Source organism: Aythya ferina (assembly GCF_964211825.1).
Source record: "Aythya ferina genome assembly, chromosome: 14".
NCBI lineage: Eukaryota > Metazoa > Chordata > Aves > Anseriformes > Anatidae > Aythya > Aythya ferina.
This window is the reverse complement of record NC_140312.1, coordinates 4,553,030-4,568,250: the sequence shown is the minus strand read 5'-3', so window position 1 is coordinate 4,568,250 and position 15,221 is coordinate 4,553,030. Positions and strand designations below refer to the sequence as shown.

At 35.9% G+C, this 15,221-nt stretch overlaps 1 protein-coding gene across 7 annotated transcripts in view; it reads left to right on the top strand.

Annotated features, from left to right (window-relative positions):
* FAM13B (family with sequence similarity 13 member B) overlaps positions 1-15,221 on the top strand; it is a 59,552-nt gene that overhangs the window by 32,264 nt on the left and 12,067 nt on the right. For 5 of the 7 annotated variants that reach the window (XM_084535226.1, XM_084535229.1, XM_084535223.1 and 2 more), the window contains exons 8-15: positions 4,858-4,899; positions 5,934-6,089; positions 8,024-8,159; positions 8,393-8,422; positions 10,694-10,761; positions 11,488-11,542; positions 11,969-12,116; positions 14,517-14,582. In XM_084535226.1, the coding sequence (XP_084391352.1) occupies positions 4,858-4,899; positions 5,934-6,089; positions 8,024-8,159; positions 8,393-8,422; positions 10,694-10,761; positions 11,488-11,542; positions 11,969-12,116; positions 14,517-14,582 (701 nt within the window). The remainder of the gene's footprint in view (positions 1-4,857; positions 4,900-5,933; positions 6,090-8,023; positions 8,160-8,392; positions 8,423-10,693; positions 10,762-11,487; positions 11,543-11,968; positions 12,117-14,516; positions 14,583-15,221) is intronic. The other 2 variants (XM_084535227.1, XM_084535228.1) reach the window with 2 other exon arrangements.

The window sequence follows — 15,221 nt, the reverse complement described above, 5'->3', positions numbered from 1 at the left end:
CAAAAAACCTTCCTTAAATTGGAATTCAGCAGAAGTTCATTGTTCCAGTTGAAGTTTTTAAGCAATTCTACTGTTTATAGTTCCTTTGTGGAATGTGCAAATGCAGCAGTAGTGACAAACTCAACACGTATAAAAGTTTAAATTCGGTAGCCTGAAGAGAAAATAATTTTACATGATGTTTAGGGTTAAGTAAAAATTAATAGGCATTAATTATGGTTGGCATTTTGCATAATTTGTGGGGACGGATAAGGAAGAATACTATAGAAGAAGAAAGACTATTTTGACTGTAAAACTAGAATAATTGCACTAAACATTACAAATAACAATAATTACAGGCTGAATGAAGTATGCTTTATTAAACTTCTAACTACTGTAAATAGTGTAAATACTTTTGGAAATGTAAAACTTTTCATTATATTCCTTTAATGGCTTTTTTCGCATTTTATTTCCTTGATTTTAAAAATAAACTAATGTTAATGTGGATTTATTAGGATGCTTGTCTTCGCCTAGGGCCTGAAGCAGTTTGTAAAGGAAAGAGAAGGAAGTCTTGAGGAATTGTAAGAGTCATGTTGAACCAGTTCTCTTGCTGTTACCAGGCTTTGAGAACCAAGGATCTGTATATCTTTGGTCTCTTTATGGAAAGAAAGAAAAGACTGAGGTTGTGTCCATCATGTTACTGATGGATGACTTTGATTCATCTGATAGGACATATGACCTTCCATTTAGCTACCTGAACTATAACTTAAAATTTTGCTCACTACCTTTTTTTCTCTCCTCGTTCTTGCTAAACTGTGTGACCTTCCTGCACTGCGTGGGGCTATTTTGACTTTGAGTGTGAGAGGTGAGGTGAGAATACGGACGATCATTAATGCAGTTTGATTTAGTGACTGTTTGTGAAGGATATTTAAAATAAACCTGTTGAGTGATCTTTCAGTCTGTTACGCCGCCAGGGAGCATTTCTTGCACGAGCTGACGTTGTGTATGTGAGGGAACCGCGTTCTCTCTTATCAGGAGCCTTTTCAGCATGGCTCTGTCAGTTTTGCTCTCCTGACTCTGTAGAAAAGAATTACTGACTCAGCATTGCAGCTGACTTTAAGATGTGCTGTCGTAGTAATCGCTTTAGAGTCCTTATCTGTCAGTATTCTGATTTTTTTTCCCCCCTCACAGCTCTTTGTCAAATAGTATTTGCTTTACTTTTCACATTCATCTCAAATATTGTCAGCCACAAGCCTAAAGTAAAACTCCCTGATGTGTTCTTTGGGCATTTCAGAATTGTATGCAATACAAGGTGAGATACGGAAGTAAGCTCGGTGAGCAGTTTGCTTTTATCCCCCTGTAATAAACTCAATGACAAGAGTGAGCTCCTTGCTCCTTGTGGGGTATATTATCCATTTTTTGTCTTAATTAGCTTGGGCAGTGAGAGAGACGAGATAACAGTTTCAAAGTAACACGACTTCCCTATAGCAAAGCTAACCAACTATAACAAGTGCCTGAATTACCAGAAAATATATTATTGCTTTTGTTTAGCTCTCTCTTTAACATCCAAATGCTTGTCCCTGTTTCCATCCTGGAAAATCTGCAAACAACATGTTCGAAAAGCTTTCAAGTGTTGATTGGGCAGCTTATTGTCAGGAGTGACCTCATGTTGCAGTCTATTTCTATTTAGACTGCAGGGTTTAGTGCAGCACTCCAGAAGTGCTGTCTGACACGCAGCCACCGGAGCCGAGCAAGCAGCATGCATAACCAGCAGCCACCATCCCACTTTGCTGTTTCTCAAATGAAGCATTTTTACATGAAGTGCTCATTTGGGATAGCAAAAATAATCAGAATGGCTTGTAAAGTTCTGCTGCACAGGTAAATATACGAAAGAAAAATGTTGCTTTGATAGAAAATAAGACTTTTTAACTTAAAAATGACATGAGATTAATGTATTTTGGGGATATCATGAAATGAAATATTGTCACAATTGCTTTTCTTTTTAATGAGAAATACGGATTAGTATACAGCCAGTAAATTAGCAAGAAAAACTTTGAAATGTTTTATCTAGTTAATGTCGTTTTCTATCTCAGGATATTTACCGGGACTTTTTATGGGTAGGGAGAAGGTGCAAAAGGGATTCTCGGGAGTGGGTTAGCATTATGAAACAAAGATGTTTACCTTCGTGTGTCTTGCTGTGTCATGCTGCATTAAGACTGTGTAGCAGTATAAATTACAGCTTTTAAATAAGTATTCTGGAACTGTGGTGTGTCGGTTCAGAAGTTGTAATGTTTTCACCTAGGAGCGATTGACACGTTTCTTTCAAAAAGTGCTTAATTGCTAAAGTGATTAGTGGAAGACGTAAGATATTCTTTGCGTAGTAAGAGGATTGTTCGGGCTTTGGAATACTGCTGACTTGTACACATCTTTTGCTGAGTACTTCTAATGCATCTGAAGGTGTTTACTAAAAGCATTGATGAACAGTCCTCCGCTGGGGGGCTGAAGGTTATGCAGTAAGATGGAAAATTTTTGTTGTGAATCCTATCTGGAATCTTTTGGATTCTTTTGAGATGAGCTTGATTCTCCCCACTCTTGACACAGTTCCTCATTGTCTCAAGTGATAGAATAAAAGGATTCCAGGCCATCAGTTTCCTATAAATAGTGTTTGTACTTGTGTCCTTGACTGATATTTTTTTTTTGCTCTCTTTTACATCTGGTGTTGCAGTGCTCTGTGCTCTGATCGCCTCTCTCTTTTTCCCCCAATTTGTCCTAGGAATTCCTGTTTGAATAGTAAACTGGTTTTAATGTATACAATTACAAATTACAACTTTCTGAAAGTAACCAAGCATTTTTACAATGCGGCTCTTGTAGAACTCATTAAAAACATCAAGACCAGATACTTAAAATTACATTTTTCATGTTTTGAAATCTCATTATTTTTTCTCTGAGATTCTTGCTCATGCTTCTGTCTAATCTTGTTCATGGGGCTGATCTTATTGACAGCTTTGTCTCTTTGTTTTTCTATTTCAAGTAGTGTCAAAGCAAAAGTTGTTTATCAGAAGACTTTAGCACTTTTCACAAGTAGTAGGGCTGTGCAGAACTTCTAATCACAGATACATCAGTGACAAAAGCTGAGGTACACAACTCAGGATATTTACCCCTATTTCTGGGTTTGAAAGAAGGCAGAAATGCTGTTACATTCAGACTCACTCAGGTGATGCAGCACCTTTGAAATTAGTGGTTACAAGATCTAGCCTTTACAACAGGTATTCAGTTTTTCCAAAGCTACGTGGCAGTGTCTGTTGTGGAACGGGACTTTAGAGGTGACTTTATTGTCACAGTGTTTGGAATAGCTCTGTATTGTCTCCCCCTTGCCCTGAAAAACAAACGCCAGAATCTTAAAATGGGCTGGATTCAGAATTGTGTCACTTAAAAATTCTGTGAGCACTGGCTTGGTTGTGATGGTGTTAAAATACATTGCACATCGCTATTAGCTACAAGATGCCTAAGAAAAAAAAAGGGTATCGTTATGTTCCAATATTTTAACTACTTTCAATTAAACACTACCTGATAAGGAAAGTCCGTTATGGCTTGTTGCATCTATTTGAAGGAAGAAGAAACAGCAAGTCTGCTTCAGGTGATCTAATTATGTTACTTTTAGTGGTGAATATAAAACTACTAATACACTTGATAAGATCTAAACAAGATACTCCTTGCTGTATTAATATTATTCTTAGGTAACCAGAGAGACTTTTAAATGATTTTTTGAGCACAAGCAGGGCTGTTATCAGCCAGAACCATCTTGCAGAAGTACCTGTTCACTTCTCTAGTGAGGCTGCAGTATCCCTCTGCTCCTTTATATTTCTGGGTTTACTTAATGTATTCATGAAAATCATTTTTAAAAACTACTTTGGCTGCCGACAGTATTGCTGCATGCTAAAGAGTAGATTAAAATATTGTTTTTCAGCTTTTTGAGCTTAGGTATAGATATAGGAAGGAAAAGCATTTGTTTACATCCCAAGTGGAAATGAAGTTTCTATTTGTGTGTTCCTGAATGAGACATTTCAGTTGCAACTCACTGTCAGTTCCTGTGCGTTTTTCATGTTATTTTGACATTAGCATATTTATCATCACTTTGGCTAAAACTTAAGTATTATGTTTACAATAAGAGAATTTTGATCATGTTAATGGAAAATTGGAGAGGGAGAACATGTGCTTGAGTTAACTTGCTAGTTCCTTTTTTTTATTTCCTTCCTCAAGGGTTTAATATTCTAGACTGAAGTGTCTTGTGCTGGGAGATTCCTAAGTGCTTTACAAGTGGCTATACCATGTCTCAAAACCTCTCGAGAATACCTGCCTTGGACTTGAAATGTAATTGTCCTTGGAGAATGCTGCCGACCTTTTTAAACATTGCAGAATAAAATTACGCAGCAATCTGACAGGCACGGGAAAATCTCAGTGAATTTGCAACAGTGGAGGAAAGCAAAGTAATTTGGAACTTGCTTTAGGCAGCAAGGTTAAAATCTGCATTCTTAAGCAAGGTGTCAGGAAGTCTTTTGAGACTAAGCGATTAGTATTTCCCATGGGAAAGACCATACCTCCGAGAGCTTACAGCTTCATAATATCCTGAGTATTGGCTCTTGAGAGACAGAAACCTGAGATGCTACTTCCACAACTTTGTCTTATGATGGCATTCTTTTTTATTTAGGTGGAGAAATCTTAAGGGGGCTGCAAATTAGTGTTTGTTTTCCTACATATTTATTTTTATTGGCTTCACTAGATGTTTTAGTATTTTCTAAGTTGATTTCTGTAGTCTTCAAGATTTTTATTTATTGTGGTGATTTTTTTGCATTACACTAACTTGTTTCTTTTTTATTGCAGTGCTCATATCTCTCCCATAAGTATCTTGCCAGCCTCTGCAGAGTAAGTATGATGACAATGTAAAATTTGTGAATTGCTATTAGACATTGATATGTTGTCTTTCAAGAAAAAGAAATGCAGTAGGTTTGATGATTAGTTACGAGACATTCTAGTGTGAAATATTTCACTTATGGAACTTAATGCAGAAAAAAACCTAATGTGTGTCAGTGTTGTTGACTGCAGAAGTGTGAGAGCACAGTATGGTAGAAGTGAGATTTGAAAATGCATCTGTTTTTGTGCTTAGATACTTCATAGGTGTTTGACTCTAAAATTATAACAGGTTTCACAATGTAATTTTAGTACCACTTCTAGATGTTAATAGTGCAGTTCAGAGGAATTGCATATACAAATGTGGAGAAAAAAATAAAACAATTTTACAGGCCTAACTTTTTTTTTTTTTTGAATGAGATGCTTAAGAAGCACTCAACAGCCTACTTTATTTATTTATTTATTTATTTTTTAAAGACTGATGTTCATTTGACATACGTCTGGGTGTGTTCTGTGTCCCTCATCCATTACTTGTTCATTGTCTCCGCTGCTTCTTGGATTTTGCTTTTCACAATTACAGCCCTGTTCAGGAGGTACTACAATGGTGCCTGCTCTGGGATTGACTCCAACCTGCCATAGACACAGGATTTTACTGTCACATACTTACAGTATTAAGCTTTAGAAGGTTTTGGATATGCTGGTGTGTAGTTTTTAGTTTGCTTACCATAGTCATTGTAATGTGTTCGTTACTCTTAAAATACTCTTAACAGACTTCATAATACTTTCTGTGCAAGTCTTATTTAATACAGTAGGGGTTGGAACTAGATGATCTTTAAGGTCTCTTCCAACCCGAGCCATTCTATGAATTTCAGTACTTCCCATTGTCTTTTTGGAATAGATAGTCTGCTTTTTTTTTTTTTTTTTTCCTTGAAGCACTTGGCATCATCTGTTGTGTGTATGACTTGGTATTTTTACCTTTCTGCGTAGCTGATCAATGCAACAGAGGGTTCTTAATATTATTTTTTTTGGTTTCTTTTTTTTCCTTCTAGCATTTTAGAACGAACTATTAGAGCAGCTGTGGAACAGCACCTTTTTGACCTGCAGAGCAGCTTAGATAACGATCTTAAACATATACAGCAACAAAGACTGGGCTGTAACAATGAAGCAAAAAATCCCAGCGGGGATGAGGAAGGATCTAACAACCAGTAAGAGTTTTTTGAATCTGTCCTAAATTGTGTGGGGTTATATATTTTAGCTTTTCCAAACCAAACTACCCCAGTCGACCTCAACCCAAAGCAAAAGTTATGACTTTTGCTCTTAACTTAAAAAATTCTTGCATTTTAAGTCAAATCAGCTTATATCAATTGTAAGTAATGAGCAGCTCTTGAAGCAAATACTTTGTTGGTCTTAAAATATAGCTATGAATCTTGGAAGTGAACCATATCTGCTTCGCTGCTGATTTCTGTGTGAGTAGCAGAAGAGCTTAATTATCACTTTATCTCACTTATATTACTCGTGACTCAGTTTTACCATGTAAAGAAGCTATGGTTGGTGCTATTTCAGTTTCCTTACCATATTGTTCCACATCAACATAGCTATTGTATTACTTGGGCCAGCAGTGTCAACAAAACAGTTAACAGCAGGTAGAACGAACCCTGTAGGTCTGTTTGTGTAGGACTTCAGTCTTATTTGATTAGCTTTTATTATAAATTGTACTAGGTTATGGGTGTAGCAATTGCCACGGCAGCACTGAGAAGCTGGTACCTTCTGGTGTTTATTGAGTATAAATAAATAATGATGAATAATTCCCAAACTCCAAAGGACTTCGGTATGTAAGATCCTTTGTGGCTCAGAGCCTGAAACATTGTGTAGTATTGAGAGACTGAAATGACGTTTTCTAAATGTTCTGTCTCAACTGTTTGTTAGGAGTCTTATCTGTGACAAGGGTTTGGGCTAAAGTTAGCAAATGATTGTAAAAATAATAATCAGTGCTGATAAATGTCCAATTATAACTTGAGTTTCAGTGTTACAGATCTAATTTCTTTGAAGTGAATTATAAGTAAGTGGGTAAACACTGAAAGATCTCTTGTAGCTGAATTTCTTCAGTTACAGCATAAGCGCTTTTAAGTCTGGCTGGCCTCACATAAGCAAAAGCTAAAAGTACATCGCTGCAGGTTTGAAACCAATATACTCTTTTGGCATGGTGACTAGTTCAAATGCTTCTGATCATCGTTCCATTGCGGATTAACTGTAATAGATGATACATGATAGTGTTCTTGAAAGAGGTCATCTGGGTTCTTTAAAGCAGTGCAGCCAACACACACTATGCACAAGGCAAATATACAGTTAAACAGACAACTAAAAAACACAGTGATCATGTGTAAATTTCCTAGGAATAACAAAATGACTGCAGAAATTAAAAAAAAAAAAAAAGAAAAAAAAGAAAAGAAAAAAAAAATTAAAGTTCCAAAGTATCATGTTTACTATCTAGACACCTGATAGAAGCATTTTTAAAAGTAGTTTGGAGCTCTTTGCGAGAGGAGAAGGAAGGAAAAGAAGTCAAAGGCTTGTGATGAATTACAATATCATGTGGTAACTGGCATGCTGGCATATAAAGAGTATGTGGAGAGACATACTTACGGTGTAAGTAGTTCTAATTTGGGAATACTGTTACAGGCCTTAACTTGAGTACTAGGAAGATAAAATGTTAGAAATAACAGGGTTTCTCAGTGAGGGGAACATCCTGATACTAGCTTTAAATGAGCTTGAGAGGAGTGAAGCCACAGCAAAGCAACTTCATTTAGTTGTGGTATTTTCAGTACGTCATTGCATTCCTTATGTCAGCATAGTGAGGGATCTATGCATGACCCTTAATAGGAGAATCAGGGAAACAACTTTGTATATATCTATCATACAGTTACAGAAAACCTCAGAAGTGTATATAAACTACATAATCAAATTTGACTACAACAGCTACAACAGGTGATTGAAATTCTATGTATTGCCAGTATCTTTAGTCAGAATAATTTTATCAAGAGGAGAAAACAACCTAACATTTGATACTGTTAAAGGATTTTTTTTTTTTTTTCTGATAAAGGTTGAAGAACAGGCTGCTAAGTCTTTCTGTTTCTCTCTTTAGGAATGATGTTATTGAAGATAATGACTCTGGTAGCAGTGAGAACACAGGAGGCTGCTCTGAAGTATTGGTTAGCACAGATTTAGACAGCGAAGCTATGAAACAGGATACTGTAACAGAGGAAGAAGAAAGTGTTCAGGTGAGAGGAGGAGCTTCCTGTATATGCAAACTGTAAATTGCAGCAACTTGAGCAAAGTACTTTAGTGATCCGAGACTTCCTAATAGCTCTGATGTAGCTTTATGTGATCCTGTTGCTTTGTGCAGTTAATTGCCTTTTCTGCTGGACACACTTTGTAGACATGCAGAGAAATTTTTACGTACGTTTGTGCAGCTTGTATGGACCCTGACTAAGGGGTTTTCTCTCTTTCACAGGTGCTGGCCCTTCCTTCTGCTCAGGTAAAGGTAAGTCAGTGCTATGCTTCCTGATACACTAGTTAGAATAGCATCAGTGTTAATAAAGGCTTTGTGAGGAGAAAAGGATCCAGAGCTATGACTGTAGTGTAGCCCACAGTTGCGCCTTTTGCTGCATTAAACAGTGCAAAAACATTAGTATGAGAATTTTATAGAGAGAGAATGGTTTTATAACTGGCCTATTGAAAAGAAAAAAACTTCCATAAGAAGCTTGTTTCTCAGCCTTTTCTCACGGTTTCCACAGTTTTCTGATGTAGGGATAGTTGTCCTGTTCTTCTCAACACACCTTCATCTCCTGTCTACTTGAAAGAGGTTTTGGTACTTCTCCTTAAACCTACCTGTAAACCTACCTTTAGGTATTTGACTTCTGCTGTGCTGTTAGCTTGTGCCCCTCCATGCTGGTACACATGCTAGGAGTTTTAAACGTGTGGTGTTAAGCAAAAGAAAATGAAAGAAATTACAGTCAGACATCAGTCTCTCATTCAGGGTACTTTTATGTGAGCAGGCAATGCTGTAAAATACATCATTTAAAAACAAACAAAAAAAACTATGAGAGAATACAGTTACTGCCACTTCTATCAAATGGTACATACGCAGCTGTTAAATAAGCAATTCTAATGAAGAAGTCAATTCTATACTTCCTCACTTACTTGAAAAACTTCTGTCATAAGAAGTTCTATAGATTTATATCCTATAAATTTAAATTTTACAGGATGTATTGATTGCCCAGATTATTTTTTTGCAAGAACTGTGCTGAAAGTACAGGGTAGAGTGGCATATTTCTACCATCTGCATTTTTTGACTGGCTGTTGGTTATCAGTCATCTTTTATTTGTAGTATGTTTTAGGCTTTTGGTCGTTTGACAAGGGAAACCTTCAAGAATGGGTTTATCGTGCTAACTCCTAACTCTTTACTTCCCCATTACTCCCTATTTAAAATATATGCTGAGCTCCAGAAATCAAAACTCAAAAAATAAAAATGTAGATGGAGTTGACAAAAATTTTAAATTGGTCATTCTTTGTTGCATTTTATGCAGTTCCAGTAAAAGAACAGCCGAGAAATGAGAATTATACTTCTTATGAGAATTATATTTCAGAAGTATGTTCACTTATGAGTTAGAAATACCTTACCATGCTAAAAATATGAAGGGAGAATGTGATTCTTAAATGGCTATGTATAAATGTGCTTTTTGCTGATGGGCGAATAGGATTGTAGGAAACAAAAGGTGAACTTCTGTACACACAGGCTTTACTTTGGGTCTGAAATGAAAACAGAAGCAGCTGCTTCTGCAACTGCAGTAAATGTGCCTCTCTAGGGTGGAAATTATCTGCTGGAGTATGAAATGCCCTGTAATTAGAAATTGTTTCCCTGAGTTGGAATTTGGCATGAGGGCAGAAATAACGTGAAGATGTGAAGAGAAGAGTGGAGTTATGCCTGATAAGGGCAAATGTTACATAGCCCTGTAAAGTTGTCAAATGTTATGTATACTTAAACTCAGAGTGACTCTCTTTATATTCTGTTCAGACACTTTAAAGACCGTTTGGGAGACCTTAAAATCTGAAATCAAATGTAATCTGATATTCAAGAAGGTTATGTTTTATAATTCAAATTACTTACATTCTCCCAAATAAGACACTTCTCAAGGAAAGCAGTTGCTGGGCTTTGGCTTTATCTAAGCCAAAAGACTACTTAAAGCAGTGTTCCTGTGCCAACTTTTAGTGTACAGAATGATTATGTAAATTCATCTGAACTTGTTTTGTGAGATGGTGTCGTGGAAATGCCAGCATTTCTCCATACCCTTCCAGTTCTGTTGCTGCTTTATTTAGTAACGAGGATTAGTAGTTCCTTTTAGAAAGTCTGTCAGACTTGTTTCGTTTCATAAATGCTGAACCCAAGTCTGCATCTAACTCAGTTATCTTTGGGAGCAGGACTACCATCACTCTAGTTACCCCCAGACTCATGCTATGACGACTTGTATTGGAAGTGTTGGTTTCTTAAAAACAAAACAGCACCAATAACTTTAAAACCTTAATCATGGTTTGTCCAAAGATGGAAGGTCACTGTTGGTCTAGTGAATAAGACGCCTGGTTACTGGCTTCACTTTAAATGTAGAAAATATTGCATGGTTAAATAGTATGATTTCCACCTATGCATAAAAACTTGTGCTTTCTGTTCTTGAGGGCTTTTTTGTGGTGATTATGGAAATGTTTTCAGCTAAGAATGCCATTCTTAAATCTTTCTAAGCATGCTTTTTGCCAACAGGCTGCAGATGTATTATTGAAGCGATGTGATAAAGATGCAGAAGTTGATGGAGAAAATAATAGTGAAAGGTATGAATCTTATTTATCACAGAAACGGCAGAATGTATATTGTCAGATTTGAGAACATGTGTACCAAACTGGCAATTTGTGACAACAGAGTATATAGCACAAGGGAGGTGAAACTAAACATAAAATTTCTCTGAAAACAGAGGACAAGATGGAGTTACCTTTTTATGATGATAATAAAAAAGATGTGGAACTTAATGTGGTTAAACTTAAGTACAAACCTATGATTTATATATATATTTTTTTGTCAAAAACCTGATGTTCTGGGCAAGAGAAATAGAAGAAAAAATGTTATTTAATTATTTTTTTTTTTTTTGGTAATCTGTATCACTCTTAATTATTTTGGAATTAATGCTGGTAATAGTGATTAGCCAGAAAATTGTACATTTGCAGTTTGAGTTCAGCACTGATTTAAGTTTTAGTTCAAGTTCAGTTTATCCAATTGTATCAAAGTACCTGTTCCCTGTTTGAGAATGAGGGTTTGAGCTGTTTTCATTTCTAGCTTAGTTCAAGTCTATTAATCCAGATGCACATGCTTCAGTTGGAAATAACAGAGCCAGCCCTGTCCCCATCTGCCCCAGAATGAAGGAAACAAAAAAATGTAACATTTGGTTCCCAGAATTTTAATGATCACTTTAAAGAAATATATTGCATATCTGCTAAAACTGGACTGCTGTATGTAAGAATGGAATGCATTTGAAGTGATAACCAGGTCTGTCTTGTTTTTAGGCAAAATAGTATTTTGGCTGGTGGCGATGATAGAGTATCTTCAGAGGTGCTTCTGGTAAGTTTACAGTTTCATTTATATACAGATACACAACATCTTATAAACTTATTTTAAATGCAGATATTTTAAAAATAAATAAATTTAGCTTTTACTAATTTGTTATGTTGGTTGGCCTGCCACAAGATTTGCAAAAGCCTTATCAGATCTCTTCACCTAGCTTCACAGAAACTTTTGGCAACACAGCAAGCCTATACTTACGCATCTGATATAAAGAATGTTTCATTATGCCAATACTTGACTAATGTTGGAGAGGACTGGGGGGGGTTGGAGAAGCTTGTTTGTGGCATATGGGACCATCTTTACTTGAGTAAGGAAATATTTTTTTTTCCAGAATTTCCAGAAGTGTGTGAAATAGCCCTGAATAATTACCTGTTTTTCAGTTGCTAAATAAGAATAAAATTGTTCTATGTTATTTAAATACAGGATTCCAGTAGCAAGACTTGTGATCTTAATGCAAATACTGATTCAGAAGTGTCAGTGGATGGTGATGTTTATGTTTCTGAGGAAGCTCTGGGTGTCCAAATACCACGTCTAGATCTGAAGAATGCATCTGATGGTGACAAATGGGAAGGTAATTTTCACCCTTTAGCTCACAATATAGTTAACTAGCAAAAATACATAAAAACACTTTTCAAATAGGAGAAGTGGCTTGACAACTAAACGCTTTTTTTCTTTATCTTGATATGAATAAAATCTTCCTATACGTTTGATAAGGTTGGCCACATCATGATATAAGGTCCCATCTTTTTTCAGAACTTTCTGCAACTTAATTAAGAAAGGACCTTAAAAAAACAGAAGAAAAAAAATAGTTAAAAAGCAACTAAAGAAAGCAAAAAAGCCTAAGCTTCATACAAGAGCGTTTCTTTAATTAAAAAGGTGTCATAGTGTTCCCATGACTGTCTCTTACCTGAGTGCTTATAAATGCTTTATCTGATGATATCATGCAGCTGATATTCATGTCGTATCATGTCTGTGATTTTTTTTTTTCAATGCAAGCTATTGAAATTCTAATGCTAGCTGTTTGACTTAAAATCACTAAGCTACTAAACACAGCCATTTATATTTGATTTAGTCTGAAAAGTGTTGTTTGTTTTGTTTTAAACATCAGAAATGTCCAGTGTTGGTGTCCTTGTCACTGGACAACTTGAAACAGCCAGTTTACAAGTAAAAATTAGGTGCAGATGGGGATGATTTCTGTGCCCCTTTCCCTCTTTTTGGATCTTAGGAAAAGGGATAACATAAGGAATAATATAAGGAATCATTTCTGAGGCAAAACTGTATTTTTTGACATTATTCTTTATGGCCTTCAGGTTTAGCAAGCCTCTGAACTTGTGACTTTATTGAACTTTGCTGCTCAAATGTGTGGAAATGCTTGTTTAAACTGTCCTTTTACTTGTGTAGAAACACAACTTTTCTGTACTCTAACAAGAGCAAAACACTCTAGTTGATACCTTCTTTTCAAAGTACTTGTCTTTTTACATGTTCCTTACATCCTATTTCTTCTGCCTGGTATTGATACTCTGAATCATCAACCTACACCTTACCAAAAAAGTATAAATAAATCTAAGTGTTAGTCTGTTGAAATGTTGTGAACCATCACCAACAGGACAATCCCACTCTACTTATTTCCAAGTTTTAAAGATTGCAAATACAAAGCAGTAGATTTAGGGTAGTTTAACTACACAAGGATTAGTTTTTACTTCCCACAGACTGTTGTAGTGGAAGCTATTCTTTGAGGTGCCTGTAAGTGTCATCATCAAACATTAATAACGCAGTAGTAACAAAGAGTGAATGAAATTACTTTGTGTTAGAAATATTAAAGTCAGTGAAGTATACCTCAAATGTATGTATTTAACAGCTCGGCATGTAGTTGCAGTGTGTCTGCACGTAAAGCTTTGTACTGAAACTCAAATAATAATTAAAAATGCTGTTAAATGGTCAACTTCAGTGACACGTTTACAAATGGATTCCCTCTATGAATCCATACTTCATTTTTAACCCTTCTAAAAGTGGCATTTGCAATTTGGATTATTTATAGTTGTGAAATACTTGCCATGTGTTCTTGATGTTTATTTACATTAATTGTTTACTTGCACATTGTTTTGTTGCAGTTTCTATCTGTTTAATACATATTCTTAGAAAGTTTGTGGATTCCATTTTCATTATTTCTTTATTTTCATAAAAGTTGCTTTGTTTTTGCTTATCCAACTTTATGAAATTTGAAGAGGATGTAACATACCTATATATACATTTATATTAAATGCCTTTCAGTAGTGAAATCATGGTATTGTACAAGACATGGTATTTCACTGTGAAGTTTTTCAGTTTGGGCTATTCTTTAGTCCTTTTTAGAATGGTTATTGGGGTCTCAGCCTTCCAAGGCATTGCAAGTCCTCGTGGCATTCCGTTTAAGTACTTGGCTTTGTAAAGAACTCTGTACTGGTCCAAATCTTCCATGATATTTGGATTATTAAATCTTGTTTGATGGCAATTTTAATGGCCTGTAACCAATAGAGCTGTTGAAAATGAGCATTAAATACTTGCTGCTTTAATAGGGGAAAATGCAGATCAGTTAATCTACTTTTCTGAATGTATTTTTCTGCATTTGTCCTGCTTTTTGGAAATTACTACCATCTTTTATTGACAAAGTGTGAGCAAAACTATATTTAGAACTTATCTTTTGTGAACATGAAGATGCACGAGACTCTTATGAAATTTCAGTAAGTCTTTATGATTACTCTGTCAGTTCTTTGTAAACCTTTTCAGTAAGCAGTTCGAATTTGCTAAGGACTGAGCATCCTTAAGTGCCATTGAAATTGCTTGGAAGTCGAGGGTGCTCAGCACCTGGCCCATAATATGGGATTTTTTTCCCTGGTACTGTATCTTCCTGCTTTACATGTTATGTATGGTTTGTTCTGACTGTGCTGTGTGTTCACTTTAGTATTTTTGCCATTCTTTTTCATTTTATTAGCGCCATGCCCTATCACTTTCCCCCTCATTGATTTCAAAACAATGCATCTGCAGAGAGAAGGGGAGGGTAAGTATGGTTCGCCATACGTTCAGTTATCTGCCTTTTGATAGTTTATGGTTTGCTTTCTAACTAACCCTTCACCTGCTGTCCCTTATCTTGGGAATGTTCTGATTTGCAAGTTTTTTTTGTTCCTTCCTCCTCTACCTCCCTCTTCCCTACCTACCCCCCTCCTCCCAAAGGTCCCCTTCATGTATCTTGTACTGTGCAAACAGGCAAGGTTCTAGCTTGAAAAACAAAACAAAAACCACGCAACCAGCACCACCAAAACAAAACAACCCCCCCCATAATACTTAGTAAATGTCCACTGGAAAGCAGGTACAAGGGTTACTTTTTTTTTTTTTTTTTTTTTTTTTTTTTTTTTTTTTTTTTTTAAGATTACTTTGTGGGTTTTATTGTTGTTCTGCACACTTCGAACCCAGTTTTCAAAATTTCTATTTGGACTGTGGAAAATATAGGCAAAGTTCTGAAAGGGAAGGGGGTGAGTTTTAAACTAAAGTGTTTAGAAGGCTCTGCCAGCTTTTTGTTAGATGGCAAGAAAACCATAGCTGAGAATTGTATGGAATGTTAGCAAGTAACTTTTCAGATGGGTTAAAAAAAATTGTTTTGGAGTCCCCTGCCTGAAAAAAAATCACCTTCCACAAATTA